Here is an 18,709-nt window from a genome sequence, read left to right on the forward strand (position 1 = left end):
GATCGACGCTAGAATCGGTCATCAAAAAAAGACGTAGGTTCTGTACTGTAGTAGTATCGATGTTTTGGGGATCGATCCGCCCCCTATCAATCACCCAAGGACCTGTCACCCAGTGTGAACGAACCTCATAGGAGGTTGTGGCTGTGTTTGGATTGGCCCTCACAGAGGTTGGGGTGTTGTGATTGGTCCTCACGCCCCATCGTCATCACAACAAGTCAAAACGAAACACACACGGAGCCCCGGATGGATCCTAAAAGCTGTCCTTGATTACCTGCTTAAAACTCAAGGTATGGGCTGTGTTTTGTCCTAATAGCCTATAATATGGTACACCTGTAATAGAACACGTGTTGTACGCGGACTGAACAGTTCCAGCGCGGATAATGAGGGCGCACGAGCGCCCTCATTAATGTAATAATAATAATTAAAGTAAACGCACGAGCTGACAGCTAGCTGCTAGCTGACACACTTCTGGCTGCTCAGTAGACTACACCGCCTGGCTGACACCTCCACTGTTTGCTTTGTATTAATAAGGACAAATCAGAATAATGTAGGACAAATACACGGGGCAACATCACTATAAAGGGAAAATACTGATCAAGGACGCAAGATATTTTGTTTCTGTCAAATTTGTAATACAAATCAAAGGGTTTTAGAATAGATAATACAGAGCAGCACCTTTTACAAAGAGAGCATAATGACGGCATTATTAATTCAGATATACACTAAAAACATGTTATCTGCCAACCCACACTATCTCTCTGCTAATGTCAAATCAAGTGTTTAGTCCTGTAGTGTCAAGGTGCTGGTGCGTTAGGTATGAGGATATAACCTGAGGTATTATTGGCGGAAGGACGCTTATTTATTTATTTATTTTTCCACTCTGACGCTTTAGAAGAGTCAGAGGGGCAATCGAGGGAGACATGACATCTGTCAGGCCTGACCCTTTTTGGATTCTGCCGTCAACCAATGGTTTTAAAGCACTTTACTTGTTTTGTGTTTTACAAGAACACAAGGGGAGAAGCATTCTCCGTGTGATAAGGCAGGCTACGAAGCAGCCCAGAACAAGACCTGGGACAGCACGTCGGAGGAGAGAGGAGAGGAGAGAGGAGAGAACAAGGAGGATGGCTGGGTTCCTCGATAACTTCAGCTGGCCGGAGTGCATCGACTGGGGGGAGAGGCGCAATACCGTGGCCTCCGTGGTCGCAGGAGTTCTGGTAAGTGTGTGTGTGTGTGTGTGTGTGTGTGTGTGTGTGTGTGTGTGTGTGTGTGTTTATGTGGTTAAACTTTCTATCGGTGGGGTATACTATGAAGCGCGCTGAACATAACCAGGCTTTCTTGGGAAAACCTGGATCGACAAATATGCAACTCGTGATCAGAGTTAAATGGTTCCACGAAGCTCACTTATGAGTCAATTTGTCAAGCCAGGATTTCCGCTTTAGTTTTAATAGGCGTTCCCATAAAAGAGCCACTTATCGCGTCAATTTGGTCACCTTTACATAATGGGTAGAATAAGGCCCATCCACACGGGCGAAAACAATCTTTTCCCCTCCGTTTTCCTTTGATGCGTTTCAGGAATATCTTACTACTAGCCTGCCGCTCACACACACACACAGCACGCGCGAACGCACACATGCACGCACCACGCACGCACATACACACCGCATACAGACACACAAGCGCGCGCTGACGCAAACGTTTCAGCGCAGCACACACACCACACACACATGAAAGACAAAAAGACAACGAAAGATCGATCCTGCATCCCGCAATGTCTTGCGATATTGATATCCCCCCTCCCCCCTTCTGTCTGTTTTAACGGCGTCACCGTCGACAAACTCTCCCAGGTAAGACATTCTGTCTACAGACTGTAGAAATTGCGATACAATAAGTGAAGAGACAATTTCTCACCTCGAAAAGCAACGGCAGGTCGTTCAACTAAAAGTCACATGATCTTAAAGAGACAGCGTCCCTATAACACAGAAGGAAAACATGTCAATAACACAGTAAGGTGAATTATGTCTATAGAGTCCACCACAAGACTACACTTTGTTGCTCAAATGTAATATTACTCTCTTCCTTGAGCCTCCCGAAATGTCCTTACTTTGTTGCTCAAACTTAATATTTCTCTCCTCCTTGAGCCTCCCGAAATGTCTTGCGATATTGATATCCCCCCTCTCCCCTGCCGACTGTTTTAGTTGTTTTTTGTTTTTCTTATGTTTTATGTGTATGCTATGTGTGACTGTAGGCTACTGCTGCCTGTCTTGTATGAAGGTATTAATGTAGCAAACGTCTTTAGCATGCTTAAATAAGTCACAAATGTGTAACAGCAAATTTGAGGTCGTGTATATATTTTCTACTATTGTAAACACAACATAGGGGCTACCAGTTCACAAGTCCTTTGTTACAGGTGCACAAAAAAAATCCTATCCTGTGCATCACAACTTCAAAGAGTCATGCACTTCACACTTTTGCTACAATCATTGCAGCGCAGTTGGTGCAAAACACATTCACACACCCGTGTTTCATAATCTGAGAACATGCACAAAAATTGTGCATTCGTAAGCCCAAATGTGAACTAATACATCAGAAGTTGCACATCTGTGAAAAATTTCCTCACAAATGAAATTATATAGATCGCTATATTCAATGAGCGTTTTAATGAGCGTGCACAAGACAATTGATACAACTGCTCGAATCTGCTGCTACGAGCCTAAGCTGTTGCTTTTCTTGAGGATGCTTTTGCAACACTCTATGTGGTGCAAGTGTAGCAAAAGTGATTTGTATCCATATGAGGCAGAGCGTCCGTGGGCGGGACAAAATTGCAGCATTAACCAATGAAAGTCGCCGGCAGGGGGTGCATTTTTCAAACTACACTGGGACCATCCAAGCAGACCATTAAAATACATTGAAGGACACTTGCGGCATGTTAATGCAATAAATTGGGGGGAATTCAGTTGAACTAAGTAATTTAATTTGACATAATGTAAGATACCCAACTCAGTCGTGTAGGATGCCCTCTTGTCTACTTTCAAGACTCCAGAAAGTAAGAGGTTGCACATAAATGCACATCACTTGGAAGACGAACCCTGCAGTCAGGATTCAAGACTGACCTCCACTCTACCACTCTCTCACCAAGACACACTGCGCAACAGTAAGGATTGTCTACATAAGGTCCGACCCTCTTAAACCATTAACTCTCGTCCCAAACACTTATTTCTACGGACAAAACTGAGTAGTGGGAGTGCCACCATGGACTACAAACCACAGAATATTGAATAAATATTAATATTTTTATTATTACAACCATCTAGATTCTCCCACAGGATGACAGATGTCAATGGGCTCCCATCTGAATGACCTACTAAACTTTATTATAAGCCAGTCAGAAGATATGTAGCTTAACCTTCTACCTGCGGTTCGTAAATATACACTGGCATGAAGAATTTCATGCCTCGTTTATAATAATAAAAGAACAACCATTGAAATGCTGAATTGAATTCCTAGCACTAGGCATTACCCTGGACCCCTTCTCATGTCCTGGGGTAGTCCTTGATTGTAATTTGATTCAACATGTTTGAAACGACATAGGTAGCTTGGATGAATGGTTTGGATAAATCTCTGCTATTTAAACGTGTCTGTGACGCACACGTTTGCTCCGGGGTTCCCCCCCTTTGTATGGCATGCCCTTAAATCCCCTCTGTAGGGTGTATCATGTCTGAGGTTCAATTTCAGCATATTTCTAAGCTGTTCGTATAGACTCTGCGTTGTGTATTTTCGTCATAGTATTAATTCTTGAACTGGAAATCAATGCAGCTTGATTGGATCAGAGGGTAAAGTAGATGGTTTATTCCAGGATGTAATACAGCAAGATACAGACTTAGGTTGGATAGTCTTTATTGGTGGGTGGTGAGGAGCAGTCTCCAGACGTACTCCTTGGCTGTCGACCCCTCTTCTCACCAAACCAAAGTTTCAGGGCGAGGTTTATACTAAAGAAAGCGTAAATCACAAAGGAACAAATGCAGTGTCTCCCTTGATAAGGTATATGGCCCTGGCCATTACCAAGACGGCCTGGGACTGGCCGTTTGGTTGGTCCTTGTAGGGACAAAAAGGAATGGAGGTTTTTTGGGAATAACACCTGGTACCAGTTGGAGAGGCACTGGCCTGTCCCCACACTGATAAGTGTGAACACAGAGAGACATCAGAAAACACCAGCATTCTACACTGAATTAAAGAGTGATGCCGAGAAGTAGAAGAGCGAGGAGGAATTGAAGGGAAAAAACACATTTACAAATTGTGGCTGAACATTAAATACACAAAGGCACAGGATATGTGGGTCAAATATATTAATGTGGGTCAAATATATGTTTTTCTGTCGGTGGTTCTGCCTATTACGGTGATTGTGTTCGAGTGTTGCTAATTGCTGAACCTTGGTGTAATCAAATAGATTTGTTCCATCTGCTGCTATGTCAGGTGACCTTTTCTCTTTATTGTAAAATGGTACTTATGCCATTTAAATGTTATGGATGAATGTCTTTGTCACCCCATTATAAATATCAAATAAACATAATCAGATGTTTTATGAAAGACTAGTCTAAAAAGAAATGGCCTAGAAATCTACAAACGGAGCACGTTTCAATCCAACATTTTTATACTCACATATGTATTATCTTTTAAGTAAAATCATCTAGATATATCTGTAGTACATGCTGATTGCTAAAAATAGCAAAAGTCCTATCAATAAAATGTCACCCTCACCTTATTTATTGTATTGTGAGCGTTTTTAAAGCCGCTCTTTGACGCCCCGTCCACACAGAAACGTTTTTTGTGTAAAAATGCAGAAGTCTTGTACGTTTTCGGTGCCTGCAAACAGGCTTTTCTGATACCAGGTCCCAGGGTGAAAAAGAGAAATTCTTCCCCCTGCGTTTTCGCCCCCCCACCAGGCGGCAACGTTAGATTACCGTCTAATTTGTTTTGTTTGATTTGATTTGTATTATTTTTGTACAGCCCCTTGGTAAATTAAATTACTCACTGTACTTTAAAAAGTATTCCTGCTCAATCTACAAGGTTTAACAACTGCTTTCTTCTCCTTGACCGTATGTTTGTATACAGCGCGCAGGCTTGAAGCGCATGCTCCGCCTCGCCGCCTTCTTTTTTTGGTGGAGAACTAGCGCCACATAAGCCTTGAATATGTACTACAGCGTTTCTACAGCTAGATGTGTTTTTTGCAATGCGTCCATCTTTACGGAGAGATTCCTGAAATTACGGCAAGAAAATCGGAGGGGAAAAGATTGTTTTGGCCCGTGGGGACGGGGCCTGAGTTTCCTAGGTGGTGTGCTTGCCCAGAGTAGAGGAGTGTAAAATGACACCCTAGTTTGGCCGACCTTCACTCGTACTGCTCTTGTTTTGGCAGAGCTAACCCAGTGCATTCAGCTGCTAAAATATCATTTGCATGTATAAGAAGGCAAACAACAAAAAGAGGGGTCCAACCAGGGTTAATGTTGGTGAATTTTAAAGGGGGGGCAAAGTACAGAAGGTTTTGCCTGTCTCTAGGGTGTTTGCTCTGGCTGCTGTTTGTGATTTAGTGAGAGCTTGCCACTGCAGCAAGTGGGAGTGCCCGCGTTAACATATAAAGCAGTTGTTGTATTTCAAATTCTAGTAAATGCTAACAACAGATGGAGGCACAAGTTTTACATATTGTCACTTAAGTATTATAAGTTAATTCCAAAATCGCATTTTAAATGTGGCTTGAAATCTATTTTGAGAGGTACATTACTGCAGTCGGCTAGCCATAGCAAACGTTATCCAAATCGCAGCAACCTAATGCTAAAGTGGGTTAGTTATCATTTTTCTAGCTTTGAATCTAAATAATCATTAGAAATAAATGTTCTTTAGAGATGTGATGCCACTGAAGGCCATCCTAAAGAGTTATTTTATCAATCCCCTTACTGGTTTATTTTTGCCATTGAGCCGCGGTTCACTCAATCCGGGCTAAAAAAGACACACGTACATGTATATTCGGTTTCTTGACCTCAACTAGAAGCCTCCGAAGCGTCTACAACGAGCAAGTTCAGCTCCAGAGCTCACTCCTTTAGCGGGGGTCACCACTCGCTCAAGGGCCAGTCGAATAAAACCAAGATACTCAATTGAAGTCCAACCACTTCCAACTGCTGGTAGGCGGCCCCGTGCCTGACCTCAGATACTGTGGACAAGTGTGAACTGAAGCACATTACATATAATGGCCTAGTTATATAACTAGAAGGGTTAGTTCGTTCAGCAAATGGGCTGATTCTCATGGTATAAAGTTTGCTCACAGTCTCTATAAAGGCCGTTCCGAAGAGCCTATGGTGTGACGTACGTTTCCTGTCCTCATCTCTTCCTTGTAATACTTTATCAATAAAAAATGCTATAGGTTTGAAAGAAGGCACCCCTGAACGGTGTTTGGAAACGGCGGATGCTGCTTCCAGTGATCCTGACCAGAGCACGCTTAGATCAATTATTAGATTTTGGGGGAAAAGAACAAGTTGTTTAACTTCAGTTAATTCTATTATCAGCGATCTGAGACGGAAAACAAAAAGTTAAAGTGACCACAGTATTGATTCGTCGACTTTACTAATTGCAAACATCCCTATTGTCTGTGTGTGTGTGTGTGTGTGTGTGTGTGTGCGGTTTGATCGATTTGTTGCTTAATATTCACAAAACTGGGCCAGTGTGACAAAGATACTTAAAAGGAGTAGAAACTGAGTTACTACCTCTGTGCTAAAACATAAACTAGTTCTTAACTGTAGAACGAGCCTTTTTAAAAGTGTCAAACTGTTGCCACTTCCATTTCCCATTAAAGGCAGAGGTGACGATGGCAGCAGCAGTACCATCTTTGCTGCCATCAAGTTTCCAATCTATTTTCTATTGTCCATTTCCCAAACTTGCAACATCACAACCCTCAGCCCTCTGCCGACCATTGACTATCGATCCTTGTTCGCTGCTCCTGAGTCCCGCTGTCTTCACAATCACCGACTAAAGCCAAGCCCTCAGGATGAGGCTGAAAGGCAGGTTTTTAGCAGAGAACGCCTCACAGACAGTCCACTGCCATTTAATAGTTGATTTTCAAACGATTTGGAAGTGCAGTGCCTGAATGTCTGTATGTGATCATCCAGAAAGAAATCACTCTTTACAGCTGACTAGAGAGTGGACATGGAGACCAGGAGAATACGTTCTCTCCTGCTGCATTCATGCGAGCCCAGTTAAAGACGCTGATGTTGTGTGTGTCCATTTGAAACCAGTTGATCTCTCATGGAACTGGACTGGGGAGGGTTTTCTATAGGCTGTCAGGTGGAGGGATTGTCAGTAGATCCCAGGCCGTTATCAAAAGACTTTTTGATATGAAGAAGAAATGGGTTATTCAGGTGCTACCAGGCTGGAATGCCAGTCAAGTATGAATTTCCAACGCTGTATGGTCGAGTGCACTATTCAAAAGCACTCAACCATACATGCTCCATCTCTCCTGCTCTTTTTAACCTCCTTATGTTCTGCATTGGGTTTTATCAACATACAAACTGTCTGACAGACAAACACGCAGTGGTCGTCTTCATGATTAACTTTCAAAAAATGTGCGTCTTACGAGTTCCTCTGCGAGAAATGAGGGTAAACAAAGGCAGCGCACAGAGCTTCAATCACGCTGTCCGGCCAGGTCATGGCTCTGCAGGCATGGTGAAACCTCAGCAAAGGGACAGCCCATGTGAGGTCACCCATAAGAGAGGAGGAGACAACATGCCAGGGTAAAAAATATATATAAAGTGTACATTGAAATCGCTACTCATACTCCATGTTCTATGTCTTCCTCCTCCTCATCCTTTAATTTATTCTCACAAAGAACTACCCGGATGTTCTCAACCACTGATTTTGTAAATAGTTGTATTTAATTTCCAATTTTATTTTTATCTCCTAGAAGAATGAGCTCGGTCCGGACCTCGGTAACCTCATAGATGGCTACGGGCATGCTTGTCTTGCTAATGGCCATCGTATCTGCGCCATGAAGAGGGATTTGCATTCCAGTGCTAAAACATGAAGTTCCTAAGGAGCGCCCGATGTAAAGCCCATAGGGCCATTTACATTGGAGGCTTGTGAGTCAAATAACCTCATAAAGAAATGTTGGCAGCACTTCATGAGTGAATTTAAAACAAGGCAGAACGTTTTCCACAATGTGCTCTCGTCCATGGAACGATGATCCGGAGCCTCTGCGTCTAAATGAATTGCTTTTATAAATATAAGATGCCTGGTTCTCTAAACCTGTCAAAAGTTGAGGCTTCTCCAAAAGCTTGGATCTGCATTATCTCCAATTCCTCACATTGAACATTGTACTATCTTAACAATTTAGTCACAGTTTCACGCCAGCATTGGGCGGCACTTGTCAGTATTTGGGTTGTGGGTAGAGTAAGGTAAGATGCTTATTTTACAGAGATGCTTATTTGTGCTATTTTGAAACATATAACCGCATTTTGCAACTCCTGGAGCTTATCAAAAATGCGGCCATATTTTCTATAACCGTTCATCTTGATAAGGTTGATTGCAATATTGTAAATGCAAAACGCAAATGTAAAAGACAAAATGTAACATGCATGATAAACTTGCACATATAAAATGTTTGTTCCCAGTTCTTCACCGGTTGGTGGGTGATGATCGACGCGGCGACCATCTACACAACACAGGAGCAGATGAACCACGCCTTCCACACGTGTGGCGTCTTCTCCACCATCGCTTTCTTCATGTGAGCCCGCTAGACTTCCCGTCATCCATCCAAGCTAGGCTTAAGTCTTCCTAATGTAGCAAAAGCTTTCTGATTCAACGTCTTCATCGCATCCAAAATGTCACTCTTGTTGTCCAAGGGTGCTTTCTTTCAAACAATTACACATTTGCAATGTTAGCAAGGCGTTATCGGCAGCAGTAAATGGAGTGTGTTCCCCCATGCAGTTTTCCTTGTCTTCATCCTCCCGTCACTAATCCTGTATTGGTCTTTGTTGCTGTCTTTCTCTCTCTGACGTCCATGTTCTTGTTGATTGGAAGACAAGCTGTGCAAATTTGGCAGCAATTAGCGCAGGACTATATTCAGTTCTGTAATAGCCTGCACATTACATTTGGATCATAAAGAAACTAAATTACATTATTTACATTACATTTGACATTATTCCCAGCAGACTACATTTCTCCACCATTGGTTCACTTGAAGGTGCAGTGTGTAGATCTAGCAGGGAGGTGCAGATTTCAACCAACTGAATTACCCTCCCCCCCACCCCTGCCTTTCCATTGACTTTGGAGAAGCTACGGTGGCCTCTACTGGCCTGGCAAGGTGACAGCTCCAAAGAAAGAAATGACCCTAAAGCAAGAGCTCTCTAATCACTCTAAACAGACAGCTTCTCCGGCTGAACCCGGTCTCTAGGGTTCATTATGGTGGCCTACCTGGTTAGCACACAAGGTGTCTGAGCCACAGAGAGTATGGGAATAGATGCACACTGGTATTATACTACAGCATGATGATAATCATAAGGCATCTTTACACTGCCAACCCGGTACGGTCGCGGCTTGGCACAACCTGCATTTCACTCACTCACAGACTGAAGACTCACCTGTTCAGAGTTCACCTGGACTCTGAACAAGAGACTCAAGACTCACTTGTTCAGAGTTCACCTGGACTCTGAACAAGAGACTCAAGACTCACTTGTTCAGAGTTCACCTGGACTCTGCATAGCCTCCCCCCCAACTCCCCCACACCCCTCTTATGCATATGTGTATGTCCTGGCACTTAATGTATGCACTTATTAATGTATCCTCACTCTAGACTCTGGAGAAAATGCCACTTTGATCTTATTAGACCTCAGTGCCGCCTTTGACACTGTCGACCACAACACCCTCTTGCCGCGCCTAGAGCAGTGGGTTGGTATAAGTAGTACAGCTCTTCAATGGTTTTCCTCTTATCTTAGCAATAGGTCTATCACGGTGTCTATCGGCCAGGTTCTCCTCACCCTCTGCCCCTGTGTCCTGTGGGGTCCCCCAGGGGTCCATTTTAGGCCCTGTCCTCTTCTGCCTATACATGTTCCCTCTAGGTAATATAATCAGGAAGCATAACATCTCATTTCATTTTTATGCCGATGACTCGCAATTATCCCTTCCTCTCAGATCTGCGGACTCGCTCCAGAGCCTCCTTGACTGCCTTGAGGAGGTAAAAGGTTGGATGGGAAGTAACTTCCTCCAAATCAACAATGACAAAACAGAAGTCATTATTTTTGGCCATTCCAAATCTAAAGCCCCTCGCGCGGCCGACCTAGGTATTCTCTCCCCCTACGTCAAACCCCACACCAGAAACCTGGGTTTCATCGACGACTCGAACTTCTGCTTTGACAAGCAAATTGCTGCTGTAGTCAAGAGCAGTTTTAACCAGCTCAGAGTCATTGCTAAGATGAAACCCCATTTATCATTTCACAATCTGGAAAAAGTAATACACGCCTTCATTACATCACGGCTGGATTACTACAACTCCCTTTACCTAGGACTCCCTAAATCACTCCTCTCTCGCCTTCAGCTGGTCCAGAACTCCGCAGCAAGGCTGCTGACTGGATCCAGAAAGCGGGATCATATAACCCCCATCCTAGCTTCCCTCCACTGGTTGCCCATCCAGCACAGAATTCATTTTAAAACCCTACTTATTGTTTTTAAATGACCTGGCCCCGCCCTACATCACAGAGCTCATCCACCACCACTCAGCTCCCAGGTCCCTTAGATCATGTAGCATGGGTCTCCTGCACGTTCCACGCACTAGGTTAAAACAGAGGGGTGACAGGGCTTTTGCTGTGGCTGCCCCCCGCCTTTGGAACGAACTGCCGCCTTCAATTAGAGACGCTCTTTCCGTCACCATTTTTAAATCTAGGCTCAAAACACACCTCTTCTCCCTGGCCTTTCCTCCCCTTTTGTGATGTTGTTTATTTTTATGTTTTTCATGTACTGTCTATGTATGTGGTATGTGTTATTTTATATGCCTTTTTGCCCCATGAACGGCACTTTGGCCAGTGAAAACTGTTTGTAATTGTGCCTTATAAATACATTTTACTTACTTACTTACTAACTTATTGTATATGTGTACGTGCTGGACCTTAATGTACGCACTTATTGTATGTTGTCCGTCCTGGCACTTAAAAAAAGTACTTAGCATTGCGTAGCATCTTATCCTAGCTATCTTTGTTGTGTACAGGGAATGGGTTAACCATGCGATTGTAAGTGCTTGGCACTAGTTTCTATGAATATCTTTACTGAACTGACTTTCTCTTTCTTCTGTCAAATGTAGTAATTGTAAGTGGCTTTGGATGAAAGCATCTGCTAAATCCCCTGAATGGAAATGTGAATGTAAGTCAACCTAGGTGGCATGTCTGACTCCACAGGATCAACGCTGTGTCTAATGGCCAGGTGAGGGGCGACACCTACGGAGAGGGCTGCTTCGGGAGGACGGGTATGTCAATGTCTCCATGCGTCGGGGAGCGTGTGCGCTCAGGGATGATTGCTCTGGGAGGCGTGTGAAGAGAGGCGTGATGATGGCGGGGTAATGAGCCTGCTCCTGTCTCCGCAGGCGCCCGTCTCTGGATCTTCATGGGCTTCATGACGATGTTCGGGTCCCTCATTGGCGCCATTTGGATCCTGTTCGCCGCGTACGTGACACAGGGTGAGTCTTTCTTTCTTTCTTTCTTCCCCCCGCCTCCCCAACCTGTCTGCTCTCTGAAGACATCCCATTTACTGAGTCCACTGGTTCGGGGTTGAACTGTTGTTCAAAACAAGTTGTACTTATTTCTGTGCTGCTCAGGGCCAGGCCAAGGCTAATGTATGCAGTCATGGGGCCCTATCTTGCACCCAGCGCAATTTACTTTCTACACCGACGCATGTATCGTTGCTAGTTTGCACCCGGCGTAAAGCAGATTTTCCCCCGCAGCAAACTCGCACCACTACACTTGCGCCCTGAGAGGCGTGTTGGCAAAAAGCAGAGGCGTGTCCCGACGCAAATGATACATGGTGCTATCTTACAGATCGATAAAGCAATCGCGCCACTGACCGGCACAGACCTCGTCTAAGTGCCCTAGCGGATAGCGCAGTTGGTGTTGCTATTTTGACGTGCCTAGGCAGGTTGGAACTGTAACATAAATGTACACACACGTAGGCTATACACAGCACAAACATGCAAACAATTAGCCTAATTTAAATATTATGATGTCAAAGATTGATGTGTGAAACTGCATAGAAATAGCATGTGGATTGTGGATTTTTTTAGGGGCTGCATATCACACACACGCACACGTTTGTGAAAGCATTGCAAACCAACTGTATGTTATGGAAATATGACCGTGATTGGTTAATTAAAATCCACTGTTCATCTCCTTGGAGGGCAGAGAGGAGAGGTTTTCCTTCACATTTGAATGTTGGTGGAGAGGATTATGGACACTATTAAAAACCAATTTGCTATTTTGAGGTTGTTGAACAACAGCAATTTTGAGGTCTGTGGTGCAGTTATGTAATTTAACTCTTATTAGGATATTTAATATCCCTCTCTGCGTGCATATATAGATATTATTAATATCCTCTCTGCATGCATATTTAATATCCCACATTATTTTATCAAGAGCAGTGAATTTGCAGATGTCTTTAGAGAGCTGGTTAGTGTAGATGTCTTTAGAGAGCTGGATAGTGTAGATGTCTTTAGGGAGCTGGTTAGTGTAGATGTCTTTAGAGAGCTGGTTAGTGTAGATGTCTTTAGAGAGCTGGTTAGTGTAGATGTCTTTAGAGAGCTGGTTAGTGTAGATGTCTTTAGGGAGCTGGATAGTGAAGATGTCTTTAGAGAGCTGGTTAGTGTAGATGTCTTTAGAGAGCTGGTTAGTGTAGATGTCTTTAGATGGCTGGTTAGTGTAGATTTATTTGTTTAGGGAGCTGGTTAGTGTAGATGTCTTTAGATGGCTGGTTAGTGTAGATTTATTTGTTTAGGGAGCTGGTTAGTGTAGATGTCTTTAGATGGCTGGTTAGTGTAGATTTATTTCTTTAGGGAGCTGGTTAGTGTAGATGTCTTTAGATGGCTGGTTAGTGTAGATTTATTTCTTTAGGGAGCTGGTTAGTGTAGATGTCTTTAGATGGCTGGTTAGTGTAGATTTATTTGTTTAGGGAGCTGGTTAGTGTAGATGTCTTTAGATGGCTGGTTAGTGTAGATTTATTTGTTTAGGGAGCTGGTTAGTGTAGATGTCTTTAGATGGCTGGTTAGTGTAGATTTATTTGTTTAGGGAGCTGGTTAGTGTAGATGTCTTTAGATGGCTGGTTAGTGTAGATTTATTTGTTTAGGGAGCTGGTTAGTGTAGATGTCTTTAGATGGCTGGTTAGTGTAGATTTATTTGTTTAGGGAGCTGGTTAGTGTAGATGTCTTTAGATGGCTGGTTACTGTAGATTTATTTGTTTAGGGAGCTGGTTAGTGTAGATGTCTTTAGATGGCTGGTTAGTGTAGATTTATTTGTTTAGGGAGCTGGTTAGTGTAGATGTCTTTAGATGGCTGGTTAGTGTAGATTTATTTGTTTAGGGAGCTGGTTAGTGTAGATGTCTTTAGATGGCTGGTTAGTGTAGATTTATTTGTTTAGGGAGCTGGTTAGTGTAGATGTCTTTAGATGGCTGGTTAGTGTAGATTTATTTGTTTAGGGAGCTGGTTAGTGTAGATGTCTTTAGATGGCTGGTTAGTGTAGATTTATTTGTTTAGGGAGCTGGTTAGTGTAGATGTCTTTAGATGGCTGGTTAGTGTAGATTTATTTGTTTAGGGAGCTGGTTAGTGTAGATGTCTTTAGATGGCTGGTTATTGTAGATTTATTTGTTTAGGGAGCTGGTTAGTTTAGATGTCTTTAGATGGCTGGTTATTGTAGATTTATTTGTTTAGGGAGCTGGTTAGTGTAGATGTCTTTAGATGGCTGGTTAGTGTAGATTTATTTCTTTAGGGAGCTGGTTAGTGTAGATGTCTTTAGATGGCTGGTTAGTGTAGATTTATTTGTTTAGGGAGCTGGTTAGTGTAGATGTCTTTAATTGGCTGGTTAGTGTAGATTTATTTGTTTAGGGAGCTGGTTAGTGTAGATGTCTTTAGATGGCTGGTTAGTGTAGATTTATTTGTTTAGGGAGCTGGTTAGTGTAGATGTCTTTAGATGGCTGGTTATTGTAGATTTATTTGTTTAGGGAGCTGGTTAGTGTAGATGTCTTTAGATGGCTGGTTAGTGTAGATTTATTTGTTTAGGGAGCTGGTTAGTGTAGATGTCTTTAGATGGCTGGTTAGTGTAGATTTATTTGTTTAGGGAGCTGGTTAGTGTAGATGTCTTTAGATGGCTGGTTAGTGTAGATTTATTTGTTTAGGGAGCTGGTTAGTGTAGATGTCTTTAGATGGCTGGTTAGTGTAGATTTATTTCTTTAGGGAGCTGGTTAGTGTAGATGTCTTTAGATGGCTGGTTATTGTAGATTTATTTGTTTAGGGAGCTGGTTAGTGTAGATGTCTTTAGATGGCTGGTTAGTGTAGATTTATTTCTTTAGGGAGCTGGTTAGTGTAGATGTCTTTAGATGGCTGGTTAGTGTAGATTTATTTGTTTAGGGAGCTGGTTAGTGTAGATGTCTTTAGATGGCTGGTTAGTGTAGATTTATTTGTTTAGGGAGCTGTTTAGTGTAGATGTCTTTAGATTGCTGGTTAGTGTAGATTTATTTCTTTAGGGAGCTGGTTAGTGTAGATGTCTTTAGATGGCTGGTTATTGTAGATTTATTTGTTTAGGGAGCTGGTTAGTGTAGATGTCTTTAGATGGCTGGTTAGTGAAGATTTATTTGTTTAGGGAGCTGGTTAGTGTAGATGTCTTTAGATGGCTGGTTATTGTAGATTTATTTGTTTAGGGAGCTGGTTAGTGTAGATGTCTTTAGATGGCTGGTTATTGTAGATTTATTTGTTTAGGGAGCTGATTAGTGTAGATGTCTTTAGATGGCTGGTTAGTGTAGATTTATTTGTTTAGGGAGCTGGTTAGTGTAGATGTCTTTAGATGGCTGGTTAGTGTAGATTTATTTGTTTAGGGAGCTGGTTAGTGTAGATGCATGGCATTAGGGAGCTCTGGGTTTTGGCCCTTTGGCCTCTCGGTCTGTCTGTCCCTCTGTCTCAGCTTCTCGGTCTCTTTGTCCCTCGTTCTCTGGACCTCGGTGTCTCTCGGTCTGTCTGTCCCTCTGTCTCAGCTTCTCGATCTCTTTGTCCCTCGTTCTCTGGACCTCGGTGTCTCTCGGCCTGTCTGTCCCTCTGTTTCAGCTTCTCGGTCTCTTTGTCCCTCGTTCTCTGGACCTCGGTGTCTCTCAGTCTGTCTGTCCCTCTGTCTCAGCTTCTCGATCTCTTTGTCCCTCGTTCTCTGGACCTCGGTGTGTCTCGGATCTCTTGTCTCTCTTGCCTCTCGGTCTCTCTGATCTCTTGTCTCTCTTGCCTCTCGGTCTCTCTGATCTCTTGTATCTCTTGCCTCTCAGTCTCTGATCTCTTGTCTCTCTTGCCTCTCAGCCTCTCTAATCTCTTGTCTCTTGGTCTCTCTGATCTCTTGTCTCTCTTGCCTCTCAGCCTCTCTAATCTCTTGTCTCTTGGTCTCTCTGATCTCTTGTATCTCTTGCCTCTCAGTCTCTGATCTCTTGTCTCTCGGCCTCTCTAATCTCTTGTCTCTCAGTCTCTCTGATCTCTTGTATCTCTTGTCTCTCAGTCTCTCTGATCTCTTGTCTCTCTTGCCTCTCGGCCCATTAGCCTCTGCCTCTCGGTCCCTCTCTGTTATTGGGTATATCATACCCAATAACAGAGAGGTATTCATATCAAATGAATACCTTTCTTGCTTTGTTGCTAGTTAATGAAATTAGCTTTGTATAAATTCTCCTTGAGGTCGCTCCGTTGCTCTCTCAATCTGAAAGGTGTAATGTGAGTTTCCCTTTGCTTTCTTAAATTAAACCGAAAAATTAAGAACATGAGAATGACTCTTGGTCTTTATTTCTGCACAATTTGCCTTTAAGAAGTGCCTGAAAGGAAGAATGGCATCACTATCTCCCATTCAAACAATGGATTTCAACTCCTAAAGTTTCTTGTTCAAACAACCTTATTAGAGTTGTTTTCCATAGTGATTTTTGTGATCAACTACTTGATAGCATCCCCTTCTTTAAACGATTGCTGTGATTGTTTTTGATTCTTCCTTCAACCGACTAACTCAACAAAATGAACCAGGTAGTAAATTGTTTTAGTATTATATATTTTAACATTTTATTTTTATTTTGGACAAATGCTGTATTTGCTCTCTTTGTTTGCTTAAGCTTTTCATGTTATAAAGTTCTGTCTTGGTTCTTCATCAATGCAAGGGTAGAAGTGATATTCATCTTGTGCTTTTATTTTGTAGGGAAGGAAGTGGCTCCGGGCCTGGCTGTGTTCTTCCAGAATACTTTAATCTTCTTCAGGTCAGGAATCAGAGCGCTCTGATTTCATTTAGTTCATATCAGAGAACTATATGTAACATCTCATGTATCATGTAATATTATATTATGCAATGATGTAATATACTGTCATATATTAAAGGATAAGTTTGCCAATTTTGGCCCAGGGGTTTTTAAAGTGTGAGGGAGTGAGCCCCCCCTCAGAGAACAAATAAACGCCCTCTTTTACACATTTTAAACATATTTTTGATACATTTTAAACATCTTTGTCCATTTTTTAACATATTTTAAATGCATTTTAACATCTTTATCTGTATAAAAAACCATCGTTAAACTGCTAGTTTAGCCTTTTGGCTTTTGCTTCTTTTATATTTCTTCCTCACGTCGCACCCCCCTCAAGACCTCTGGTGCCCCCTAGGGGAGGCGCGTGGTCCCTGGTCTAAACTATCTGTGGGTATAATGGTGTGGAGGACTGTGGTGAAACGGTGTGTGTGTCTTTCATCATCTCTCTGTTGCCTCTCACTCCTGTATCTCTCTCCCTCTGCAGCACTCTCATCTTCAAGTTTGGCCGGACTGAAGATCTGTGGGGTTAGCCCCCCCCCCATCTACATCTACTTTATTTTGTTTTGCTTTAATTTCAAATGTTTTTTTTTTTCAGAAAAAGCAAATTTGGGTCATTTGTTATTGTTGGTATCGAAAGTATGCAATACGGATTATTCCATAAGCGTTTTAAATGTCTTCACGTTTCTAATCACGCCGTGTCCTTTGAGATTCCCTCACATTCCTGAAGTCTGGCTTCAACCAGCTCACTTTGAACCGACCCGGACACAGTGTTTATTACAGATGCCACGTCCTGATGTGCCTTCAGGGTCCAGCAACATCAAGGCTACAATAAGGAACCATTGATTCAGCTTAGTAAATGCATTTATCTGAACAATTTAACTCATTTTCACTGTGACGTGGCGAAACTTAAGGCTTAGTTATGGTTCCACGTCAAGGGGGTTTACGGACCCATTACGTCCTTGCGGACCCTCTTTGCGTCCGACGTGTGCATCCCAAAATTTTTAACCTTGCGTCGAGGCGACACAGCAGCAAGGGCTGTGATTGGTCCGCTCACTTAAACCCGATGCAGAACCAAAACAGGTTCACGACTGCGTTGAATTGTCTGTGTGGTCATTGCGTCGACGTGGAACCATAACGTCGCTATATTTTATACTGAGCTGTATGCTTCTTACATAGAGGAGAGCGGGGAGGTCCATCTGGGTTTGGGTCTTTTTGTAATTTCCTAGATCTGTATTTAGTCCACAAGATTATCACATTTAGGAGTTATTTATTCAGGGGATCAATATGTATTTATCTACTTTCTGTCAAACGCACAGCTAGGATCATCTAAAATGTTGTTTTACACTTGGACCAAGCGTGTTGATTCTTTGGTGCAAGAGGTTCCTTTAATGGCCTGGAGTTGTTAATGGTGAACTCGTCTATTAATAATACTGTAATTAGATGTAGTGTTGAGTAGATTGTTAAATGCTAAAGCCATCAGGGACGGTGCCATCATTGTTAACACAATGCATATCACAAATACTCCTCTGATTGGCCAGAGGAAGACAGTTGCCATATACGACATGGAGTAGACGTCCTGTCTGAGGCTATATCTCAGTGGACATCAGTGCAGGACGAGTGTCTATCCCAACCTACGCTTCAAAGCGTCTCCCCTCGTTACGTGCTCAGCCATTTCAACACTTTCTGTTCCAGCATCTGCTGCAAACTTTATGTAGTCTTTCACTGTCCCGCAATTCACTTCCTATCACGCTTGTTTTCATGACGACTACATCACCTGTCCAACCCCTCCTCTCTGGGGAAATCAGGCCTCTGTCCTTCTCTCGTTAGCGTCTAACCCTGGACCTTTGTATCAAGGGCTGTGGTGTTGAGCAATTAGCAATCCAAGTTTCTTACTTTTTTTTTGCAACCTGATACATTCTTCACCATGACCAGACATGTGAACATTAAGGGATGTTGTTTGACCTAGGCAGTGTTTTGATTGGCTGCTTAACATTTGATACCGGCGAGATAACGGCTGCTGTTCGGAGAGCTGAGTGTGATGCTGATCCCAAGGGAAGCCCCTTCACCTCCAGGGAGGTTGAATCCAGAACACATGTAGTCTGAACTCATTCTGTATCCAAACCAAATTACTTCTGTTGAATACTTTTAAATCGTGAATAAAAGTACATATGCTCTAGTC

General features: G+C 42.8%; 1 protein-coding gene across 1 annotated transcript; it reads left to right on the forward strand.

The window, feature by feature from the left end:
• Window positions 1-215: 215 nt before the first annotated feature.
• LOC307091221 (transmembrane protein 50B-like) lies at window positions 216-18,706 on the forward strand. The gene is made up of 7 exons (XM_079758149.1): window positions 216-287; window positions 1,006-1,214; window positions 8,649-8,761; window positions 11,424-11,491; window positions 11,609-11,701; window positions 16,434-16,491; window positions 17,015-18,706. The coding sequence occupies exons 2-7, from the start codon at window positions 1,122-1,124 to the stop codon at window positions 17,058-17,060; spliced, it is 471 nt and encodes a 156-aa protein (XP_079614275.1). The 5' UTR covers window positions 216-287; window positions 1,006-1,121; the 3' UTR covers window positions 17,061-18,706.
• Window positions 18,707-18,709: the final 3 nt, after the last annotated feature.

Source organism: Pollachius pollachius (assembly GCF_949987615.1).
Source record: "Pollachius pollachius genome assembly, chromosome: 20".
Classification (NCBI taxonomy): domain Eukaryota; kingdom Metazoa; phylum Chordata; class Actinopteri; order Gadiformes; family Gadidae; genus Pollachius; species Pollachius pollachius.